General features: G+C 39.8%; 3 protein-coding genes across 7 annotated transcripts; 2 read left to right on the forward strand and 1 right to left on the reverse strand.

Moving 5' to 3' along the window:
- Positions 1–10,097: 10,097 nt before the first annotated feature.
- On the forward strand, positions 10,098–11,494 carry LOC146257632 (heat shock protein beta-1-like). Its single transcript, XM_084674035.1, has 3 exons — positions 10,098–10,507; positions 10,618–10,681; positions 10,893–11,494. Exons 1-3 carry the CDS (start codon positions 10,138–10,140, stop codon positions 11,020–11,022), a joined length of 564 nt encoding a protein of 187 aa, XP_084530161.1. The 5' UTR covers positions 10,098–10,137; the 3' UTR covers positions 11,023–11,494.
- A 2,359-nt stretch (positions 11,495–13,853) lies between these two features.
- Positions 13,854–19,545, reverse strand: ywhag2 (3-monooxygenase/tryptophan 5-monooxygenase activation protein, gamma polypeptide 2). Its single transcript, XM_084673574.1, has 2 exons — positions 19,409–19,545; positions 13,854–16,756 (listed from the first exon to the last, which is right to left on the reverse strand). The coding sequence occupies exons 1-2, from the start codon at positions 19,493–19,495 to the stop codon at positions 16,100–16,102; spliced, it is 744 nt and encodes a 247-aa protein (XP_084529700.1). The 5' UTR covers positions 19,496–19,545; the 3' UTR covers positions 13,854–16,099.
- On the forward strand, positions 17,769–23,511 carry LOC146257634 (RIMS-binding protein 2). Of its 5 annotated transcripts, XM_084673578.1 has the most exons (7): positions 17,774–19,506; positions 19,600–19,675; positions 20,639–21,379; positions 21,998–22,154; positions 22,434–22,558; positions 22,689–22,760; positions 22,847–23,511. In XM_084673578.1, exons 3-7 carry the CDS (start codon positions 21,158–21,160, stop codon positions 22,910–22,912), a joined length of 642 nt encoding a protein of 213 aa, XP_084529704.1. In that variant the 5' UTR covers positions 17,774–19,506; positions 19,600–19,675; positions 20,639–21,157; the 3' UTR covers positions 22,913–23,511. The 5 variants fall into 5 exon arrangements, with proteins under 5 accessions (XP_084529701.1, XP_084529704.1, XP_084529702.1 ...); XM_084673575.1 differs by lacking the exon at positions 19,600–19,675 and having other exon boundaries at positions 17,769–17,965; positions 21,198–21,379; XM_084673576.1 differs by having other exon boundaries at positions 19,600–21,379.
- Positions 23,512–24,864: the final 1,353 nt, after the last annotated feature.

Genomic DNA, 24,864 nt, shown 5'->3' on the forward strand with positions numbered 1-24,864 from the left:
AAAAATAAAACGATTATGTAAGAATGTGTGTTCCCTCAGTAGCTGCTTCCCAAATGTATTAACTTCGAAAGAGGGTTTAGGGTTGTTATTTCAACAATTTAATACTCATCTGGAACCATGTTTTCCGATTTAGAGTCATCATAGAGCCATTACAACATAGGTCACCATTTCTGACGGCCGTCAGAATGTGTGACCCACCCAAAAAATAAAACGATTATGTAAGAATGTGTGTTCCCTCAGTAGCTAATTCCCAAATGTATTAATACTTCGAAAGATGGTTTGGGGTTGTTATTTCAACAATTTAACACTCATCTGGAGCCATGTTTTCCGATTTAGAGTCATCATAGAGCCATTACAACATAGGTCACCATTTCTGACGGCCGTCAGAATGTGTGACCCACCCAAAAAATAAAACGATTTTGTAAGAATGTGTGTTCCCTCAGTAGCTAATTCCCAAATGTATTAATACTTCGAAAGATGGTTTGGGGTTGTTATTTTATCAATTTAACACTAATCTGGAGCCATTTTTCCGATTTAGAGTCATCATAGTGCCATTACCACATATAGGTCACCATTTCTGACGGCCGTCAGAATGTGTGACCAACCAAAAAAATTTAACGATTATTTAAGAATGTTTGTTCCCTCCGTAACTGTTTCCCAAATGTATTAACTTTGAAAGAGGGTTAAGGGTTGTTATTTTATCAATTTAATACTATTCTGGAGCCATGTTTCCAATTTAGAGTCATCATAGAGCCATTACCACATAGGTCACCATTTCTGACGGCTGTCAGAATGTGTGACCCACCAAAAAAATAAAACGATTTTGTAAGAATGTTTGTTCCCTCCGTAACTGCTTCCCAAATGTATTAACTTCGAAAGAGGGTTTAGGGTTGTTATTTCAACAATTTAATACTCATCTGAAACCATGTTTTCCGATTTAGAGTCATCATAGAGTCTTTACCACACAGGTCACCATTTCTGACGGCCGTCAGAATGTGTGACCCAGAAAAAAATAATTATATACATTTTTTTAAAGAATGAGTGTTCCCACCCTAACTGCTTCCCAAAGGTAGTAAAACTTCGATAGATCGTCTGGGGTAGTTATTTCATCGATTCACACTAATTTGGAGCCATTTGTTCTTACTTAGAGTCATCATAGAGCCATTACCACAGAGGTCACCATTTCTGACGGCCGTCCGAATGTGTGACCCACAAAAAAAATAAAACGAGTATTTAAGAATGTTTGTTCCCTCCGTAACTGCTTCCCAAATGTATTAATTTCGAAAGAGGGTTTAGGGTTGTTATTTCAACAATTTAATACTCATCTGGAACCATGTTTTCCGATTTAGAGTCATCATAGAGCCATTACCACATAGGTCACCATTTCTGACGGCCGTCAGAATGTGTGACCCACCAAAAAAATAAAACGATTTTGTAAGAATCTGTGTTCCCTCAGTAGCTAATTCCCAAACGTATTAATACTTCGAAAGATGGTTTGGGGTTGTTATTTTATCAATTTAACACTCATCTGGAGCCATGTTTTCCGATTTAGAGTCATCATAGAGCCATTACCACATAGGTCACCATTTCTGACGGCCGTCAGAATGTGTGACCCACCAAAAAAATTAAACGATTATTTAAGAAATGTTTGTTCCCTCCGTAACTGCTTCCCAAATGTATTAACTTTGAAAGAGGGTTAAGGGTTGTTATTTCAACAATTTAATACTCATCCGGAACCATGTTTTCCGATTTAGAGTCATCATAGAGCCATTACCACATAGGTCAACATTTCTGACGGCTGTCAGAATGTGTGACCCACCCAAAAAATAAAACGATTTTGTAAGAATGTGTGTTCCCTCCGTAACTGATTCCCAAATGTATTAATACTTCGAAAGATGGTTTGGGGTTGTTATTTTATCAATTTAACACTAATCTGGAGCCATTTTTCCAATTTAGAGTCATCATAGAGCTATTACCACATAGGTCACCATTTCTGACGGCCGTCAGAATGTGTGACCCACCAAAAAAATAAAACGATTTTGTAAGAATGTGTGTTCCCTCAGTAACTAATTCCCAAATGTATTAATACTTCGAAAGATGGTTTGGGGTTGTTATTTTATCAATTTAACACTATTCTGGAACCATGTTTCACATTTAGAGTCATCATAGAGCCATTACCACATAGGTCACCATTTCTGACGGCTGTCAGAATGTGTGACCCACCAAAAAAATAAAACGATTTTGTAAGAATGTGTGTTCCCTCCGTAACTGTTTCCCAAAAGTATAAAAATTTCGAAAGATGGCTTGGGGTAGTTAAGTCATTAATTCACACTAATCTGGAGAAATTGTTTCCGATTTAGAGTCATCATAGAGCCATTACCACATAGGTCAGCATTTCTGACGGCCGTCAGAATGTGTGACCCACCCAAAAAATAAAACGATTTTGTAAGAATGTGTGTTCACTCAGTAGCTAATTCCCAAATGTATTAATACTTCGAAAGATGGTTTGGGGTAGTTATTTTATCAATTTAACACTAATCTGGAGCCATTTTTCCGATTTAGAGTCATCATAGTGCCTTTACCACATATAGGTCACCATTTCTGACGGCCGTCAGAATGTGTGACCCACCCAAAAAAATTTACGATTATTTAAGAATGTTTGTTCCCTCCGTAACTGCTTCCCAAATGTATTAACTTTGAAAGAGGGTTAAGGGTTGTTATTTCAACAATTTAATACTCATCTGGAACCATGTTTTCCGATTTAGAGTCATCATAAAGCCATTACCACATAGGTCACCATTTCTGACGGCTGTCAGAAGGTGTGACCCACCAAAAAAATAAAACGATTTTGTAAGAATGTGTGTTCCCTCCGTAACTAATTCCCAAATGTATTAATACTTCGAAATATGGTTTGGGGTTGTTATTTTATCAATTTAATACTATTCTGGAGCCATGTTTCCAATTTAGAGTCATCATAGAGCCATTACCACATAGGTCACCATTTCTGACGGCTGTCAGAATGTGTGACCCACCAAAAAAATAAAACGATTTTGTAAGAATGTGTGTTCCCTCCGTAACTAATTCCCAAATGTATTAATACTTCGAAAGATGGTTTGGGGTTGTTATTTTATCAATTTAACACTATTCTGGAACCATGTTTCAAATTTAGAGTCATCATAGAGCCATTACCACATAGGTCACCATTTCTGACGGCTGTCAGAATGTGTGACCCACCAAAAAAATAAAACGATTTTGTAAGAATGTGTGTTCCCTCCGTAACTGTTTCCCAAAAGTATAAAAATTTCGAAAGATGGCTTGGGGTAGTTAAGTCATTAATTCACACTAATCTGGAGAAATTGTTTCCGATTTAGAGTCATCATAGAGCCATTACCACATAGGTCACCATTTCTGACGGCCGTCAGAATGTGTGACCCACCCAAAAAATAAAACGATTTTGTAAGAATGTGTGTTCCCTCAGTAGCTAATTCCCAAATGTATTAATACTTCGAAAGATGGTTTGGGGTTGTTATTTTATCAATTTAACACTAATCTGGAGCCATTTTTCCGATTTAGAGTCATCATAGTGCCATTACCACATATAGGTCACCATTTCTGACGGCCGTCAGAATGTGTGACCAACCAAAAAAATTTAACGATTATTTAAGAATGTTTGTTCCCTCCGTAACTGTTTCCCAAATGTATTAACTTTGAAAGAGGGTTAAGGGTTGTTATTTTATCAATTTAATACTATTCTGGAGCCATGTTTCCAATTTAGAGTCATCATAGAGCCATTACCACATAGGTCACCATTTCTGACGGCTGTCAGAATGTGTGACCCACCAAAAAAATAAAACGATTTTGTAAGAATGTTTGTTCCCTCCGTAACTGCTTCCCAAATGTATTAACTTCGAAAGAGGGTTTAGGGTTGTTATTTCAACAATTTAATACTCATCTGAAACCATGTTTTCCGATTTAGAGTCATCATAGAGTCTTTACCACACAGGTCACCATTTCTGACGGCCGTCAGAATGTGTGACCCAGAAAAAAATAATTATATACATTTTTTTAAAGAATGAGTGTTCCCACCCTAACTGCTTCCCAAAGGTAGTAAAACTTCGATAGATCGTCTGGGGTAGTTATTTCATCGATTCACACTAATTTGGAGCCATTTGTTCTTACTTAGAGTCATCATAGAGCCATTACCACAGAGGTCACCATTTCTGACGGCCGTCCGAATGTGTGACCCACAAAAAAAATAAAACGAGTATTTAAGAATGTTTGTTCCCTCCGTAACTGCTTCCCAAATGTATTAATTTCGAAAGAGGGTTTAGGGTTGTTATTTCAACAATTTAATACTCATCTGGAACCATGTTTTCCGATTTAGAGTCATCATAGAGCCATTACCACATAGGTCACCATTTCTGACGGCCGTCAGAATGTGTGACCCACAAAAAAACAATTATATACATTTTTTTAAAGAATGAGTAATCCCACCCAAACTGCTTCCCAAAGGTAATAAAATTTCGAAAGATCGCTCAGGGTAGTTATTTCATCGATTCACACTAATCTGGAGCCGTTGTTTCTGATTTAGAGTCATCATAGAGCCATTACCACACAGGTCACCATTTTTGACGGCCGTCAGAATGTGTGACCCACAAAAAAATTATTATATACATTTTTTTTAAGAATGAGTTTTCCCACCCTAACTGCTTCCCAAATGTATTAACTTCGAAAAAGGGTTAAGGGTGGTTATTTCAACAATTTAATACTCATCTGGAACCATGTTTTCAGATTTAGAGTCATCATAGAGCCATTATCACAGAGGTCGCCATTTCTGACGGCCGTCAGAATGTGTGACCCACCAAAAAAATAAATTTAAGAATGTGTTTTCCCTCTGTAACTGCTTCCCAAAAGTATTAAAACTTCGAAAGATGGCTTGGGGTAGTTAGTTCATTAATTCACACTAATCTGGAACCATGTTTTCCGATTTAGAGTCATCATAGAGCCATTATCACAGAGGTCGCCATTTCTGACGGCGTCAGAATGTGTGACCCACCAAAAAAATAAATTTAAGAATGTGTTTTCCCACCGTAACTGCTTCCCTAAGGTAGTAAAACTTCGATAGATCGTTTGGGGTAGTTATTTCATCAATTCACACTAATCTGGAGACATTTGTTCTTACTTAGAGTCATTCATAAACAAGTGTTTGAGTGTATATGATATTCGTTTTTGAGTATGAGGGAGGATACACTCATTTCATTCACCATTTTTTTTTTCCATTACTGGTAAAGTACACCAAATTTTTTAGTTAATGTTTGTTTGGCACAAACAGACAGTAAGTGCCCTTAAGATACCCAGAAAGATCTTTAACTTCAGCGGAAGTGTTTAGCTCTGCTGGATAATGGCCCAGCAGAAGCTTTTGGGGCATGGCTAATGTGGGGCCTTGAAGCTCTCCATTACATAATCAGAGCTGCTGAAAGTGGCATTTCACCCTTGTGGATCTGTGGGAGGTCTCTGATACAGCTAATTACAGCATATGAGGCCTGTTTTGTTCCAATCCCCCCAAAGGTCTATAGTTGATCTGTTAGCATCCTGTTGTGGATTCTGCTTAACCATTAGCCTGCTATCCTTGATCCCAATGGCATGCATAGAGATTGCCCCTTCAATAGCCATCTCTCTTAGTAATGTACAAATACTATTGACTGGATATTAACCATGATCAGCCAAGGGGTAGCCCTGCGGCTAGAGAACTGTGATGAAAAGTCACACTTATAGAAGATACACAAACCAACTTCTTTAGCACAGTTTGCGGTGGTCTGGGTAAATAGGATGTAGAGACAAGCCTAATTATAATTGACACCATCACAATGTGGTGCAGGTCTCCTCTTATCCTCCTCAACACAGCTGGCTGAGTCACACGCTTAACTGCAGGGCAGTCAGTAACACCATGGCAATCAACAACCTTTTCACGTCTTCACATAGTCTTCATTAGTCATCCTGTCCATTTGACATGAATTCATTACTGGTTTGTTGAACTTCTTTCTCATTGTTTAGGGACACTTGGATGTTGAGATCCTCCAATGTTCATCCCTCACTGAGGTAGGTGCATCAACAGTCGTGAGGAAGCAATCAAACTCTCCCTTGTTACCTTCAACTGTTATGGGAGTCATCCTGGGGTGGATTTGGGGAAAAATATTTTGTCAACGCTCCCTTTTCCTGTCTCTTTAGTCTTTGTTCTGATGTGAAATAATATGCAGTGGTTTCGAAAGAACGACGACATTTAGCCCAACATTAACTATTAACACCCCCCCCCCCCCCGCTTGTCCACACCCTCACATAACTTATATAACCTACATATCCTTACATAACCTAATGGAGCTTTTTAACCTACAGAAACACAAGCAGAGAGGGAAGCAGAGATGGAGAGCTGGAGGACTTGTATGAAGACGATGCGTTCACTGAAACTCTGTAGTTGACCTGTTACACAAACAAGTAAAAACAAGCATGTTAAGATTTTCAGACCTATTTGTGTAAAATACTTGCTCAGTCAATAACAGTGTGGATGCTGTAATCCAAATTCCTATGTGATTTTTGTGATGTTCTAATTGACCAAATGAAGGAGTTTTACAGTCACAAAATGTTTTTTAGCTTTTTCAATGAGATGTACTTTTCCTGTTTGTGATTTTACTGCACATTTGGTCGTGAATATCTCTGTGAATTATATTTGTGTGTTCAAATGTATCTGTAAATATGTACCATTGTCAAGAACATATTTTTGCATGCTTTCATAACGTAACTACTGAAAATAATAAACCAAAGCTATAATTCTTGTTGTCAAATATTTAGTTTTTTATCTGTACACATTTCAAAACAATATAGTTGAGACACTCTCTGTTGTGGATGTATAGAACACTAGATGGCAGCACTGTGCCAGTTAATGATGAAATCTTCACATAAATCTATTTGTCCGTTTTGCATCTCTATATTCGAGTCTGAAGCCCTGTATTTCTGCAACAAAATTGGGCGTATGCCTCTTAAGTTCCTTTGCCCATTTCCTCTTTGTGTATTTGTGTTTGTTAGACCTACAGAAAACAACACTCTTCAGTTCAAACTTTAACCTACACACACTGTATACTGTGCTAACCTTAAGGTTTCTTGTCCGTTCTCACAACAGTAAACCGTTCCAGTCTCTTCCTTTTGTAGATGGTGTAACTATCCATACAGTCATACACAATCCATACACACCATCTTGAGATGAGTGTCGTGCTCACATGAAGTATGTGTCTTTCCATCATACTTTCCTCTCCAGAGGACATATAGGTTTGTACTATATAGTCCTGTCTGAGCACAGCGGACCCACTATCTGAAGGGCCTGTCATGTTAGACATATGTGCAGTGATTTGTACAGCCATGCAGTTCCCTTATCCTATAGAAACACCACAGGGGTTAAGTTGTACAGTACAGTAAGTTATGTGTGGTAGAGGGTGTCCATGAAATGATCTTCGCAAATGTTTAATGTTAAGAATACAGAGTAGGCTGAGTTTATGTGCAGTACAACAAGGAAACCTGCCGTTTCTGACATGTATTGGCATATGCCATCTATATATGCATGGTAAGAGGAGGAGAAAATCGGGTCTGAAAAGAATGCCTTTCTAAACACAATCACAGACACTATCTATCATCCCCCTCTGTCTAAACATTCTACACCACAGCTGGTAACACGCACGGAACACAAGGAACGTTACCATTGACGACAGCTTATCCCCTTTTAGACACATATTTAGAACTTAGGATGACAAGTACAGTAGGCCACATATGGAAAACAGGACATTTATCAATCTTGTTACGTTAATCATTTAATTAGTTGGCATTTTTGCAGTCAGTTCCATTGCTTCGTTTTCTACTCAGAGGAGGCAATCCTAAAAACCACAGAGGAATGTTTCCAAGCAGAGGTAACTGTGGAAACAGTTGCCATGCAACAGGACAATTGTTTACCAGTCTCTGATATGGTGTAAAAATGGACTACAGGCTGTATTTCACTTCATATATACCATTTTTTTACCTTACGATCAGGTGTCCTTGTTGTTTTTTCTCACATACGGTACCTTGATGTGTAGCCCCAACTTGCAGACCCACACTTAGCTGTAGCACCCATTCAGAGCCAGTCTAGGCTTCAGTCACAGTTAAACCTTCACCAGCGGTGGATCTTGGCACACCAATAGGGCTTAGGTTTCTGACACAGCATTTCTCAAATCCAACGCAGTCTGCACACAGTCAGTCATAATACAGAAATGGCAAGATGCATTGTTGAATGCATAAAACATGTAGGCTTTAGATGAAACATTGTTAGGCAGAATCTTCATTTGCAAGTTCCTGGCAATCCATACTGTACATGCCACACCTGTATGCTATATCTATCTTGGGTATTTTAAATCCTATACAATTTCACGCTTCCTCTCTTGTGATGGTGCACCAAAAAAAAAACACACAACAAAAACAGAACAAAGCCGAGCAAAGAAAAAAAAGCTGGAATTAAAACCATCATTATTTTCAAACAGAATCACAATTTGTCATCTGAGAGCCAAAGGTTTCCTCTTATGTTGGCAGGCTTTTACTGTGAGCTTCTGTGTGCATGTTTGTGCTACTCTTTCACCATGGGCTGGATGTATGTGTCGCATGTGCTGTGCCATGTTATTTAAGTTGCAGCTATGTGGGCACTCAGCATGTCAAGACAGGGAGATTACTGCTAATGTTCCTAGTCCTGCAACTTGTCATTTTTTCCAGGGTGGGTACAGTCTATCTGCCACATGTCACTGGATTGGATATCCAACTTTAGACATAGGACACTTAAGCCTTTATTTTATTATTTCCCAAGTCCCTATGTAATGGATGGCCGTGTATTAAGTGCCTAGTTCTGTACATTCTGTACTATGACATGTGCTGAGTGTGGACAGTTGGGTTGGCAAGGTGCCCTTAAACAGACCACAATAGCATCCATGGGCTTTCATGTCAGAACAAACATGCCCCTATATATTTACTTATTTACTCAGTGTGAGATAGCAACTGCTGGCTCTGCCATTTGACACATATGTTTGGAAAATCCTTCATGTTTGCCAGGAGCTTATATGTTTCTTTTTAGGAATGACTATTCAACTGTATCACAATTCTTTTTTTTTTTTAAAGAATATTGATAGTCTCTTTATTCTAAATAGACTTTGAAGTGATTACTTTGTTTACAAACAGTCTCTTTGTTCACAAAGTTCTGCTGGTACTACTCTGGTTGACTGTTTGAGTCCTTTGGGTATCACAGGTTCCTCCTACCGCAATGCATGAGATAATTTTGCTTTTGCAATTTATTAATGATGGTAAGAACTGTTTAGATTGGTTGTTCATATACATTCAGTGTCAGCCCTAGGATGAAGACTGATTCATTAATGATTTCCTTGCCCAATGCTCTAAGATTAACTATGGTCATCTTCCACACTCCATGACCAGTTCTCTGTGTTTGAGCTATGTCAAATGATCCTCAGACCAGCTCACCACCCTTATTTATATTTTTGGAAAAGCATCCACGCATGTTGTCTGATCCCAGGGTAGACTGTCACTCTACAATTTCCCCCACTTCATCAGTGGAATTCCTTCAAACTGAATAGTTACAGAAAGTAACTTCCAGGCAGACCTCAGGTCTCATGGAGAAACCAGCTGCTCTGTGATGGGAGCTGTGCATCTGTACGTTGATGCAGGCTGTCCCCTCTTCCAAAACTGCTGAGTGCTGCTGGACTGCTGGAGTCATATCTCAACAGGCGCTGATACGGATGAAGAGCAGAGCGGGGGGGACAGATACCTTCACAAGCCTGTTATGTATAGGAGAAGATTACAATTGTCCAGCAACTCTAACAGGGGGGGGTTTTCGTTTGAATTCCTTTGCAATGGTGAGGAGGCTTCCCATGAATAGTCAACCCAGAGTCCAACAACTCTAAAAATAACTGGTTTGGGAGGGCAGGAGGGGGGCAGGAGGGGGGCAGGAGGGGGGCAGACGGAGAGGTGTATAAAGCCCATACCCGAGGACCCTCACTCCACTCTCACCTTGACTTTAGTGCGAGACTGAGACCTACCCTTCCGCAACCCACTGACACGATGACCGAGCGACGTATTCCTTTCACCATGCTGCGGGAGCCCACCTTTGACCCCTTCCGCAACTGGCACCACGGTAGCAGGCTCTTCGACCAGTCCTTCGGCATGCCCACCATCCCAGATGAGTGGGCCCACTGGCCCGGCACCCACTGGCCCGGCTACCTACGTCCTCCTGGCTCCTCTGTGGATGGTGGCTTCGTCTTCCCCTCCCTAATGGGCAACCCCTACGCCCGCATGATGAGCCGGCAGTTGAGCAGTGGTCTGTCTGAGATGAGACAGACCCATGACCAGTGGAGGATCAGCCTGGACGTCAACCAGTTTGCTCCCGAGGAGCTGACAGTCAAGGCCAAGGATGGAATCGTTGAGATCTCTGGTACATGTCTGGTGTTGATGCTCCATCAGATTCTACAGGCACTGATATATCTTAACACAAAACAAAAATGTCAAACTTCCACTCAAATAATATTTGTCTCTGCTTTTCAGGAAATCACGAAGAGAGACGCGACGAGCACGGATATGTGTCCAGGAACTTCACCAGGAAGTACACGTGAGTACACAGACAACCAAACCACACACAAAGCAGAACAAAATAATTCCTTTATAATGAAAGTAAACACCGAATCAGCTACTGATGGAAAAAAATGGATGACAACAGATAAGACACATTCCTTTCATGACATTGGGAACTTTGCATGCATTAATCAGCCCAGTGGATATTCTGGAGTCTCTGTGGTCTAACCTGTTTCTTCCGTCTGTAGACTCCCCCCTGGTGTGGACTCTGAGAAGGTGACCTCCTCTCTGTCTCCAGAGGGTGTGCTGACTGTCGAGGCTTCTCTACCCCTGCCAGCTCTCCAGGGAGACCTCAGCATGACGGTCAAGAGAAAGTAACTCCTGAAAGTGCCTCCCCAGCATCGGTTGATTTTGCAGACAGCAGTTGTCGAGTGCTGTTTGAAATGATCAATACTGTTACTTTAGTGCCTCTTTTTTTTTTTTTTACCTTGAATTGCATTGTTAGTACTATATTCTGGTAGTCAAATATCAGTAAATGTGCTTCATGTGGCTGTTTCTGCAAAAACAATTTCACTTGTTTAAACCACTGGTATATCATAGGTAGTTCCAACCTTTTTCTCTGGTTGGTTGGTTGCTTTGAAGGAAATGCAACAAGAAGGGTTAAAGAAAAGTTAATCTAGCAGGAATTCTCAGCAACCAATCAGGGTCAGAGTCAAGGATACAATACATCTACAAAACAGTAGATGTTAGCCAGCAGTAAAGATAGGAGAGAGAGCACTGTTGTATAACTGATTGTGTTTGTTCTTGATGCTGCATGATAATAAGATGTGAGATAATAAAGATGCAATCAGGTTACAGTGTTTGCTTTTCTTTGTCTCCTACTGTATTTAGACTTTGCCATATTAATGAATTGCATTCATTTCAACCATGCATAGACTTCATTAACACCGAATGTGTTTTAGAAGAAGGAGAGAAGCTAAGCCAAGATGATGAAATACTTAACTACATTAGTATGCATTGTAATATTTCTTCTTAATAAAGCTTAATCCGCTTCTAGGTAATGGGGATGGTGGCATGTCTGATACAAAGCATACATTTGAGTAAATGGCACAACATTGTAATACATCTGGGACAGATTGAGGTAGTGTGCTAAATTTGGCAGAGGTTCTCTTATGCAATAATTTTTTGATCAGTCACTGAATATACTATTAGCCTAGACTCAGTGGTGGGCCTGTCACAGTAATGTGCCTTTCCTCTTCAAACTCTTCTCCCAGGCAATACAGAGAACTATATATAGAACTGGCTGTCTGGGCACTGAGCATCTACTGTGCTTCTCTTTTGTTTTTAAATTACAGAATATTTCTGGAGCATGGTCATCATCTTTTAACATTATAAAAGTGAACATCAAGTTGAAATGCCATAGAATAGACTTGTTTTATGAAGCCTATACCTTTCAACATGCAGAAAGTGCATGGTGTGCCAGAATATAAAGATCACACCTCAAGTTCCAGCACTGGTCCAGGATGTGGCTGAACACTCCCTCTAAAGTCTCAGTCTTTGCATTTTCAGTGTGTCCATTGTCCAGTAAATCAATACTTCTACTGGTTATCTGGAACATTACCCATCTGCAATATATTTGACTTACTATGCATTACATGGATAGTATTCAGCTGCTGCAACCCACTGGTGTTACACAATCAGTTTTTTTTTACTACAGACCCTCATGTCTACTTGGAGTTCCAACCCAATCGGATGCTGCCCTCCAGTGTCCACCTACAGACCTGCCATTCTTGCCACCTGGTAGTCTACCTTGTTCACCTTACAGAGGTTACATGAAAAAAAAAAAAACATTGACCCTGCATCACACTGGTTGCCCAAACTACACAATCCTCCGAGAGATGCATGCTCCCATTATTTTTGTCAGCGAGGTGAGCCTCCCAGTAGGAATAATCTGTACAACATGCAATTTTAATTGACATTCAGAATTGTGATTGAGCACACTTCTAAATCGTCCCGTTTTAAAAGCCTTATCTTTACAACGACATGTGTTTTTTCGATCTTCGGATACGAAAGCCGTCTGTCTGTCTGCTGTGTATCCAATTTCTCTACCAATGATTATTTTGCAAGCAGCGATTGCGCCGTATCTTATTTGTTACTGTGTGTCTGCTTGTCTTGTCGCTGATGCGGGTCCTAATTGGCACAATACCTCAACGATACAATCTCTAAATAGGATTGAGTTGTCAAGCGCAGCGCTGAATGGTAGACAGGTTGGAGCTGATTTACAGGTTGGTGCTGAATTCTAATATTTTCTGTGTTGCTCAAGCTTTCATCTTTTTTTCGTGAGATGCAATAGGCGTCTAAGCGGTGCAGCAAGAAGTTGAGCTAAGAGTTGGATGCTTATTATAGCCCTAGCAACAAGAATTGGATTGGTGACTGCGGACGGAAAGCCTATCAGCTATTGGCTGGCGAGGAGGACCGTTCCAAGCCCAGAAAATCATCTCATGAAAGCTTCAGTGCAGCAAGCTTCAGCAGCAGTCTGCAGTCAACAGAGAGCCAGAAACTGCCTCTTCAGATGATCAGAGTGGTGCCGTTGAAAATAGTTGTGCATCAATAATTTTGAGACTAACTGATTTACAAATCCACTGTAGTGGAATGCAAATAATAATGACTCAAATGAGTAATAGAGATTCAATGTCCAACAAACATTAGGCCTCAACAAACTACTCTGAGATTAAATGAGATTGCAGAACCTGTATATTTCAGAATTCCTATTCCATATTATGAATGTTTATTGATGAGCAAAGGTTCCTATCAAATCTGGTTTGTCTTTTCAATAATTCTAAAGATCTGGCAGCCTCTGCTCTGCAATGCAGCCATTTAGACATACTCTCTCTGTTTCAATGTCTCTCTCTCTCTCTCACACACACACACGCGGGCGCGCACACAAAAACACACACACACACACACACTAACACGCATACTTACACACACAAAGAAGATATTTGATCTAAGTGTATGACCCAAAAACAGGTTATGAATTGTACTGAAGAGAATATAGTGTGTACAGTATGGTTTAGCATTTACTTAGCATGCCTCTGGATGCTGGTGTCAGCTGCTCAACACATCTCACCATCATTAATCTTATATTTGAACGTAAAAGAATGAAGCAGAAAATGAATTATGGAAACTGTAAAAAATAAATATGAAAATACAGATAAACAAATCACTTTAATGGGACAACAAAAAGCAATCAAATGGCAAACATTTTCCGTAAATTACACCACAGTAAAATGTCCCCTAAAATGTGATGGATTTCTGTATTTAAAAGTTGTTTTATTTGTTGATGGTAAATGTTAAAGTAAATGCAGGGAGTTCCTGATGACACAGATAACACAATTCTCGCTTTGGATTAAAGCGTCTGCTAAATGAATACAAATGTAATGTACACAAAACTAATAACAAATTAATTAGCAGCGCCATTTTAAAACAACACGTTGCACAATAGATCCACAATGGACCATAGAAAGCAGCATTGGAGAAAACAATCCACCTAGAAATAAACCGTACCCTACTTTAACTATACGTCCTCCTTTCAAAAATAAATTTTGATTTTTTAACTCTCAAAGGAAATGAATGAGCAGAAACTGTATTGACAGTGGCAAAGCCAGTGAGCCCCTCCATTTGTTTGTGGACCAGTTTAGACATTTTGCATCACCACATGATCAGATATGTGCATTGGTGTTTATCTAGTTAAGGTGGATTTTTAAGTTATACGTTTTAAGTACCCACACAGTCTTAGTCGTGGAGAGTGTAAATCCCTTGTTGCATACATATTTTCATGGACATTTAAAAAGATACCTACTCCTCAACAACCGCTTCAAGTCATCATGACAGTCATACTCTATGTTGATCTTTGTTTTATCTTAGGCACACATCGTACTAATGGCACATACTAAGGATTCATACTCCTCCATCTGTTTACGATCAAATGTACTTCCTAACATTACAACAATACACTGGACCACCATGGAAATGGTTTGTTTATAATTTTGTCATGTTCTTTTTTATTGTCATAGCTATTATTTCGGTTCTTGTGCAACTGCTACATAATGACTCACATTCAAGATATTTGTCACTCAGAAACAGCAAAAAGGTATAAAAACAATCCAACAAACAACAGAAAAAGTATACTGTCAGAAATAAGCTGTGGTCCATGTTTCTTTCTTAACAGAAACTCAGATTCTGATGACTTCACCATTGTTAATAATAACATGACAGAAAAAGTACTCAAATATCGTTCTAAAACATTGTCTTGTTTTATAATTCCATATTCATAGTTTTGTAGTGACAAACACCAGCTGGTAATATTAAGTGATCACTGGGGTTTTCTCCTTTTTTTTTTCTTTTTTTACTTCCATAACAAATCAAATACACATATTGCATGTCACTATAGCGACACTATCATTACAAGTCAATTTCAACAATCACCATTTTGGTATAGCAAATCAAGACAAAACCAAGAATAAAATGAAAAATTATAGGTAAACATTAGACAAAGCCTATCTTTTTTTTTCAATCATATGAATACTTAACACCCACACTATAAGTTAATAAAGTCAAGCTACTGTATATAAATACATCACCAGCATGCACAATATTGAATAATCGATATTATTGTTATACTGTAACTGTAGTCATCTTACATTGAGGAAACAGTATAGTAGGCAAGTGCATTTAATAAAACAAACACTGAAGTAAACCACAAACTCTGAAGCTGCTTTAGTTTTTTTCTGTTTTAAACTGTCTTAATTCCAAACGAGTTCCAGTGTCTTACAGTAAATGCCAAATATATTGTAGACAGAAAAAACGTATTCATAACAGTTTTTCACCTTTTTATTGTTTTCAAAAGCATAATACTTCAATTCGATATTAAGGGGAAATCTACTATATTGTTAATTAAATTAGTTGTCGTGGCCTTTCTACACTCCCTGACAAACGTTTAGTGTAGCTTTGTTCTCGTACTGGCACCAATGCAAACTATCTTTATGAGGCATTTTCCTTCAAGTATTTCTTAATCTCCGAAGTGTCTTGAACACATCTCTATCGCACAAAAACCTAACCTAAGCAGCTTCCTGTGGAACAAGACCTGTCCCTTTGCCAGTGTGAGGCTGCCATTCCAATCAAACAACGACCTCGTCCAGCTGATTGATTGACACATCAGTGGTTTGGCAAATGTCAAAGAGAAAACCAAGAAGACGGAGGCCCTTTCAACTCTTTATATATATATTTCTATATATATTAAACTAAGATTTCACCTCCCCTCTCACATCTCTGTTTGAATCTTTTCATTGAACACATGGAAAAATAAACAACAGCTGCTGTGGTAGTATCTTCGGCAATAGCGGCTGCCAAAGTCCACCGGCCTTTTCGTTTTTTTTCTAAGCATGGTTTCTCTTTAATTGTTGCCCTCCCCTCCCTCGTCATCCTGCTGGTCACTTGTCCACAGTGTTAAGTTGTCTCGAAGCAGCTGCATGATGAGAGTGGAGTCTTTGTAGGAGTCCTCGTTGAGGGTGTCCAGCTCGGCAATGGCGTCGTCGAAGGCGGTCTTGGCCAGGTGACAGGCCTGCTCGGGGGCGTTCTGGATCTCGTAGTAGAACACGGAGTAGTTGAGAGCCAGGCCCAGGCGGATGGGGTGGGTGGGCTGCATGTGCTCCTTGCTGATCTCGTGAGCCTCGCTGTAGGCCTTCTCGGAGGACTCCACCACGGTAGCCCTCTTCTCGCCGGTGGCCACCTCGGCCAGGTAGCGGTAGTAGTCTCCCTTCATCTTCAGGTAGAACACCTTGCTCTCGTGCTGCGTCTCGTTGCAGTTCTTGATCAAAAAGTTGTCTAGCAGGTTGAGCACGTCCTGGCACACGGCCTCCAGCTCCTTCTCGATCTTCTCCCTGTAGGCCCTCACCATCTCTATCTTCTTCTCGTTGCCATCGGCTGAAGTTTTCTGCTCAATGGAGGAAATAACCCTCCAGGACGAGCGGCGAGCACCAACCACGTTCTTATAGGCTACAGACAGGAGGTTCCTCTCCTCATTGGACAGGGCCTCGTTCAGTTCTGTTACCTTAGAGAGGGTACAGCGAGGTTGAGAGATTAGTGGTGAATATCGGAATGTTATGACATGGATAATGACACATTTGTTATCCCACCCATAATGCAACCATAACCTACTTCAAGTCATACTTCAACTTAATATTGTAGTTGAGATGATGTTATTGTTGCTATGTGGCTGGCAAAAATAAACACCGCATTAACCAACAAAATATTGATGGAACTTTGCACTTCTGATGCTTGATTATCAATTGCATTTACTATGTATTATTTGTATGTAAAAGTATGTGCTAAATGCTTAAAGTGTAAATGTAAAATCCTGCAGGTTTTATGTACAGTAGGCTGGCTATTATCACTACATTATGATAACATTCAATATCAATACATGGCACAGCATTAGGGATGTTCAATTCAATTTGCCATTTGCAATTCCCAGTTTCCATGGCAATCACTTAATTTACTGTACCAATATCTCCAGCTGCCTCATGGCCAGCTAATGCTAGCAAGCAAGCAGCCATATTCCATATACTGAGAGTGGGGGTGGGGTGTTCTGGATGATGTTCCCATGAGCACTGGGGGGCAGCTGCACTGTAAGTGAAGACGATCGCTGCACCAGGCAGTTAGTTCACGTGTTTCAGTGACCTTCTCTCTGGTTCAAACTGACCTTTCACCTGAGTGAAACACCAGGCAAGAGTATACTCTGACCACAGATTTAACTATTTATATGCCAATGTGGGGTAGGATTCTGTATATTGTATACAGACTGGTATTGAGATACATGTAAAAGCATGGTCTATTTACAACCATCGGGTGTACTTGATTATATTTTAACTTATATGCTGTATTCAAGGCCTGTGAAATTACCTAAATCAAATAATGTTTTGTTTTTATATTGCCTAGGTGACTAATTATGTGCCTCTGAAATTAAACTGAAGAAAACTTCCAACTGATAATCTAACTATCACTGAATTGAAACTTCCATGTCCCATCCCCCTTGGTCTTGTCTTGCAGTGAGATCACAGTATTAAAATAAAACAGAGGCTAGCTTGTGAGTGGCCCCAACGGCTCTTATCAATGAGCCAACACTGCTCCTTCCTCGTGGGCTAATGTGACATTCCCTCCCGGGATGAACAAAGATGGCGGTTAAGAGACGACGTCAGAGCCATCATTTCAATGGCCAACAGCATATTACAATATAGGCCAACATGTAAAGCTTATGAAGGTAAGTGAATACCTGTTTATCTCCTATTCTTCGGCCAACAGTACAGTAAGTATTAAAAGAAACTTGCAACAAATTTGTGAGAAATATTAAAGCAGCAGTTCAAATGACTTAAACAACTGAACTTTTAATGTTAGCAAGATACCCAAGTGATATGGTTATGGAGCAGGCCTAATTCGTGGTAATTTGATTCCTCGTTTCTTTTCCCTGCCATAAAGAAAGTCCTGACAGAAATACCAAGGGATTTCCCTTCGAGACAGCACACCCCTACTGGTACACTGCGAAATCAACGTATTTGGACTATCCAACGAGAAATCATCTTTAAGGCACAGTAGCATAAAGCGATATTCTCCAGAGAGGGCATCGTAGTGCATATCAAGTGGTACCACTTAAGAAAGAAAAAAATGTTCTGGTGACAAAGCATTTTCCAACAGAATCAAAACCCAATCTGACTTTAATGTAACCAAGGCTATCGATAATGTTTCAGACGCCTAGCAGTAGGTTAATGAGACAGGCAGCCTACAGCCAGTAGTTTATTGGCTAAATTCGAACACTGGGCAAATAAGACAGCCTACTGCAACCTCACGTCAACAAATTCACACAATTAGGTACAATTAAAAACTATATGCTGAACAATAAAAAAATATGCAAACAATAGGCTAACTGAAAACACTACAGCCCAATACCAGTCTCAACATATTGACTCACTGCAATACGACAAATAATGTTCTAGAGACTTCTGCTGCCTCCTACGTTTGTTTTGTGTAAAGAGCTGCAAATTTAGAAACCAGTCTAAGATGAAGGCATTTTTCACACATTTACTATTTGATTGCACAACTATTTTCATTAGTTTTATCATAGAAGCATCTACCAAATGTTCGTATCGTTGCCAACACAATTTAATTCAATGAATTGCAGATGGGTAACTTCACGCTGACAAGCTGATTTTTAATGACAATTCAGACAAATATCAACAGTGTACAAATATAAACAGCCAAGTCTGTAAAATAGTTTAACACGGTTTAATGTTGGTGAATCCTAAACATTGCATTGTAGTGTAGTGAATCGCAGTGAAAGGCATGAGAAAGGCACCGCCCAAGGAGCTGAACAGACTCGTTCTTGCATATCAGCCTCTAATTAAAACACCGATCTCTCATATTAGCCTCTAAAACCCGCCACGGGAATGGCCGGAGTTGAAACCCGTACAGTTTTGATTTATTTGGATGTGCATTGCAGTGATAGGCCTCGCTGAATGAGCGCGTAACTGCAGAATTGACAATAGACCACTATCAAAATGTTTCACTGCCGTAGACATCCAAGTAGCCCAGAGTAAATGTTATGTACAAACTGATTCATTCAGCTATCATTGATCATTAAAATACTTGGGAAAATGCTTAATGTCAAATAATCTCATTCCAAGGCAATGGTTTGGGTGGAGAGACTTACCGATTTCATGGCTGCTGCCATATCATCATATCTCTCCGCCTGTTCAGCCAGCCTGGCTTTCTGCACCAGCTGCTCGCGATCAACCATTTTATTATAAGGTTTGTGTTTACGTTATTCTATGTCTTAAAGAATAATATGCTGATATTTTACTCGCAATGCAGTGAATGTATCGCGCTAACCTAAAACTGCAGCTGTTCCCTGCTGTCTGCGCTCGTGCAGACGGGACACCCTCCTGACACTTTCTCGTGGCTTCGTCATCTCAGAAAGGTGGGTGTCTCGCTAATGATGTAACAACTCTTACATGGGAATACAGAGGCCCTTCACATGATTTTGGCAGAACAGATGATAAATCAATCGACAATTGGTATCATGTGGAATGCCTGTGACATTAAAATAGTGTCAAAATCAATGTAATGTAATAAAAAAATAAAACAAAATATTCGCGAGAGCTGAACTTGAATGGGAAGACACACAGAACCCTAACCAAACTTTAACCCCTTGTAGATTGTTATGGAGTAATAATGTTTCATAATGTTTTTAAACTAAGTGAACCCCTGAACAGCCCTATGCTCACCTAACCTTACCTTGGTTTTGCTACATAGCCTACTTTTTTATAGGTGGCACATGTAAAGTCTGTCCTCTGCTGACAAGTTGTGCTCTGTTCAACTTTCTCTGAGTTAATTAAACCAAACGACTACTTTTGGTGTGACTGTCAATACCACAGTAACCACCACATCATTTGCCTGTGTTGAATCATCTCCCTGCCACCTGGATACAACTTTTATAATTGTATTCCATCTAAGAGACCAGTTATCCTACATGTAATAATATCCTATCTTAGGTTCTATGAAATCTGGTTCCCATGGAGATGAGGAAAGTAGATTTAACTCCCTGCTGTTTGTGTCTCACTCTAATCTTATATTAGTTAGTCCATCTGTGCAGATCTATAGACCTAGAGCGCACTCTGCTGTTAAAGAACAGTAAAGGCAAGGGTTTGCTCTAGCACAGACACATAATTAGGCAAAATTGATTATAGAATTGCAAATGCATGCCATATCCTTATTTCTGTCTACCGACCCTTAAAAATATAGATAAAGATACACAAACTCACTCACCACACTCCCACTCACTTACTTACTCATTCACTCATGTCTGTCTCCCCCTCTCTTTCCCTCCTCATCTCTCTTTCACACTATTCCTGTTTTACACACACTCTTTTGTACCCGGTAGGAGATTATTGCTAGGTAACCGAGGGTCAGGAGGGGAATCCCATAATAAGTGGGTCAAATTGTGAGAAGGAGGAAGATTGAATCAATGATACAACATTCAAGTAACATGAAAACTTTATCTAGAGACAGCATGTGTGGTATGTTACCCCTGTTATCAAGTATTGCACACAGTATAGACATTTATGTTTTACTAGGCTCAAAGGCTATACTATTATCCTACATTCACATCATGTTCAGACTAATTATTCTCTATTACTTGTGTTGGGAAAGAGTCCTGATGATAATTTCCCCTTTAATAAGAAAACAACCAGTAATAAATAGTCCAAGGTTGTTGCTTTCACAATAGAGTAGACTTGTCCAGCAGGAAGGGTTAGGGCTATATAGTTATCTACTTTCCTCAAAGAGGATTAGATTCTGTGCTTGCAGCTTACCTGTTTTACCTCACATAAGGACGAGAGAAAGGCAAGCCTGTGTGCAGTTGCCATCTGGCAGAGCATAGGGCTCACTCAAACTGCTGTAAATGGAGGATATGTTGGAACTGGACGTGCTTCTGTATCCAGATGGACTGAGGATCTCTACGCCTGATGATATCGGGGAGTGGGATCTTGAGACCGCGAGTCAGCTGTCTGTGCCCACTGCCCAACTCTTTGTGGCTCTTTTCCCATACAACCCTGCTGCCATGTCTCCAAACCATGAAACGGCAGGAGAGGAACTGCCCTTCGTGCCTGGACAAATAATCAAGGTAAAGCCCTGTGGAGTACTTTGTGTTATTGTTGCTGCAAAGCAACTTCTAAAGGTACTATGGACCTTACTCTGACAGATAGAGGCATCTAACTCCATAACAGGTTGAGGGAAAAATGATGTACATGTTCGAATGGCAGAAAATAACAGGCAGGAATAGATCAAAGAAGACAGATAATACTGTTTCCTGTTGTTTTAGATTCAATGTCAGGCCTGCTTGATGTGAGAGTTATGTGGGTTTTCTCATTTCCTGTCCTCATTTGTACTTGCTTGATGCTAAACGATTAACTTTCCATGCTTGTACTTGTTCATTGGGACACAAGGTTTAGCATTACTAAAAAACAGTGCGAATTATACAATGACAATTGAGGGGGTCAACTTATTCTCCATGGTGTAAAGTAATATTTACGATTACAGGTAAGAATGATATATAAATGTATCTACCCCCCCAACCTGGTGTTTTTACCTCTATTGGGGGGGGGGGGGGGGGTCCAAGTCTTAATTAGGGAGGTCTAACCCCGCCAAATCCCCGTAATTCAAACCCTGACTACAAAATATAGTCTCTGCCAATAATAACAGGTTAAGAAATAGATGACCGCTGTTTATGTGTGTTTGATAGGTGTTTGGAGATAAAGATATGGATGGGTTCTATCATGGGGAGTCTGGCGGCCTCTCTGGTTATGTGCCTGGTAACATGGTAGCTAAGATCCCAGTGGAAGATGACTACATCAAGTACCTGCTCATGCAGCAGGGTTTCCTGCCTGTGGACCATACAGGTATCTCCCTTTCTCACACCCAGACTTGGGGAGACATTGTCATTTGTATCACTTAGACATTATAGATTTCATCATGTCAATTCTATAATGAGTCATTATACAGTAGTTCACCATCAGTCATTTAGGGATTGCTAGCAATGGATCATCCACCTTCTTGCCAAAGTAAATTCCTTGTTTGTGCAAACTTTCATGGCGTTTAAAACCCTTTCTTATTCTGATTCTGATCCTTCAAAGTTTGTTGTCAAATGTTGAATTGACAGCTGTTTTTGTCCTGAACAGCAGGGATATCTTTCCCGTCAGATGTGAACACGGTTCCCAGTATCCCAGACAATGTGACTGTCCACAGAATGGTGGCCCTCTTTGAGTACGACCCCTGGGAAAGCTCCCCCAACATGGACAGTGAAGTAATGTCCACAACTCAAACTGTCGTCCCCTTGATAAAGATGTCTTATTTTGTTCAGCTGACTTACTTCATCCCACTTGTAATACTACAACCTGTCATGATCATTTTCCATATCTTTTTTTCCCCCATAGAATGAGCTACCCTTCCGTGCTGGGGACATCATTTATGTGATCGGTGACATGGATCAAGATGGATTCTTCTATGTGGGTTTTTACATAGTTCACGCAAAAGGAATAATCAATGAATGTAAGGCTTCTCCCTGGCTAATGACTATTCCATCCCAACTCAGGGTGACCTTCATGGGCGTCGAGGTCTGGTGCCATCAAACTATCTGCAGCCATTACCTTGGGAATAGGAAGAGACACACGGTAGTCATCCGATTGTGTCACGGATCTTGCTGACGTGGTTTCAAAGATTAATCAAGAGGGCCAGACAGAGGACGGAAGTTGATTTACTTTTGTGATTTCAATTACATTCTAAAATCGATGATGCGACCAATTCAGTCTGTGTGGTACTGTGTTCTTCCCAGGTTTTCATTTTTGGAACTTAGCCAATGTTGCTATGCATCCACCAGACAGTTATTAGTCTTTCACAGGCAAAGAGAGGCCATAAAACAAATATTACGGATTTCATATAGTATATAACTATCATTATCTGTTGATTCATTTGAATAGATAATGATCATATCCTGAATATACTTGGCATCAGCTAGGATATTGTAGCCTTAAGGGACTATGTCTCTGATTACTTGCTAAGCTGAACCTGAATGTTGTACAATAGTTCAAATATTTGCCTTATGGTGCCATTTACATATTTTCTTTGACTTATTTTAAAATGTTTCTTTTTTTGAGTAAGCACTAAGCAGAGGTGTCAAAGATCAGGTCGAAAATATTGTATAGATAAAGAAAGAATACTGTGGAGTCATTTTTGTAAAGTACAAGCACAATAAACTGTTCAGACTTTTGTCAAATTTATACAGTTCTTTTATGGATTACAGTGACTGTCTATTATGATATAAATTCAACTATTCATTTCAATTAACTGTAAAATGATGCATGTGAGAAATGGTGGGAATCATTTCAGATGAGCAAACTTGTATTTTCAGTCAGAGTTCATTCATACAATGATGATTATAGATTACAATTTGAAACTATAATAATTTTGATACGACAATAGCGAGCACAAAAACATTCAGCACACAATTGGCAGCATGTCACATCTATTTCAAAGTAGTTGAGACATTAAACATATGTGAATTTAGACTTCCTTGCATTGTCCTCCGTAGCCCTCAGTACACTCATCCATAAAGTAGGAAACACTACACTGTGCAGAGGAGTTTAGTAGTGCTTTCTACTTTATGGGTGACTGCACTGTATGTCAGGTGTTCTCGGTTGTTGTAGCGGGTCCTTGTTGACTTCTGAACTCTTTTCAATGAAAAAGTAACAACTACGCTTGATAAAACTGTAGTAGAAAACAGTGTGACTTCTCACATTTCACATATCCTCATTCTGTCTTACAAAATTGATGATCTCTCACTGCACACCTTTACTATGTTCCAACTGTAACCATTTACACAGACAATGAATCAGTTATGACATTTTCACTGTATCTTACCAGCTTCCTCTTCTTCATCCCAGCAGAAACAGAACTGTGAAATGAATGTGATCTACTTTTTAACCCTGTCTCCACCACGTGGTCCCAACCACAGGAAGAGGTTCAACGTCAACCTAAAGAGTGCAAATTCACTCACTCACTCACGCTCTCTTTCTCTCTCTCTCTCTCTCTCTCTCTCTCTCTCTCTCTCTCTCTCTCTCTCTCTCTCTCTGTCTCTCTCGCTAAACCATAAAACCATGCATAACTGTTCAAATACAGCTACAATGTTGTTTTCACAGATACTGCTAATAATTGATAGTTGTTTGATGAGACAGTTTTGTCTCAATTAAGGATATTCTCAGTGCTATGTATTAGTGATGAACAGTAGTCTTGAAATGTTGTCATGAAGAACGTGAGCACTTGTGAATCACTTATTTCGTGAAACATTTAGTGACTCCTCATGCGGTCCTCTGGCAGAGGAAGTTCTTCTGCACAAGGCTCTTGCCTAACCCTAAGAAAAACATGAAATGTGTAATGTGCTGGCCACAAAAGAAACTGAGATATGTCCTCTGTTGTCAAGACAACCCAAACCTCAGAGTCACACCAAGTGAGCCATGAGGAAGTGGGGGAAGGGTGGTTTGTGCAAAATGGAGGGATGATGTTTTTCAGTGTGAAAACTCATGGCTTCAGTCAGTATTAGTATACATTCGGAGA

Source organism: Hypomesus nipponensis, chromosome 15 (genome assembly GCF_054491055.1).
Source record: "Hypomesus nipponensis isolate SF chromosome 15, ASM5449105v1, whole genome shotgun sequence".
Classification (NCBI taxonomy): domain Eukaryota; kingdom Metazoa; phylum Chordata; class Actinopteri; order Osmeriformes; family Osmeridae; genus Hypomesus; species Hypomesus nipponensis.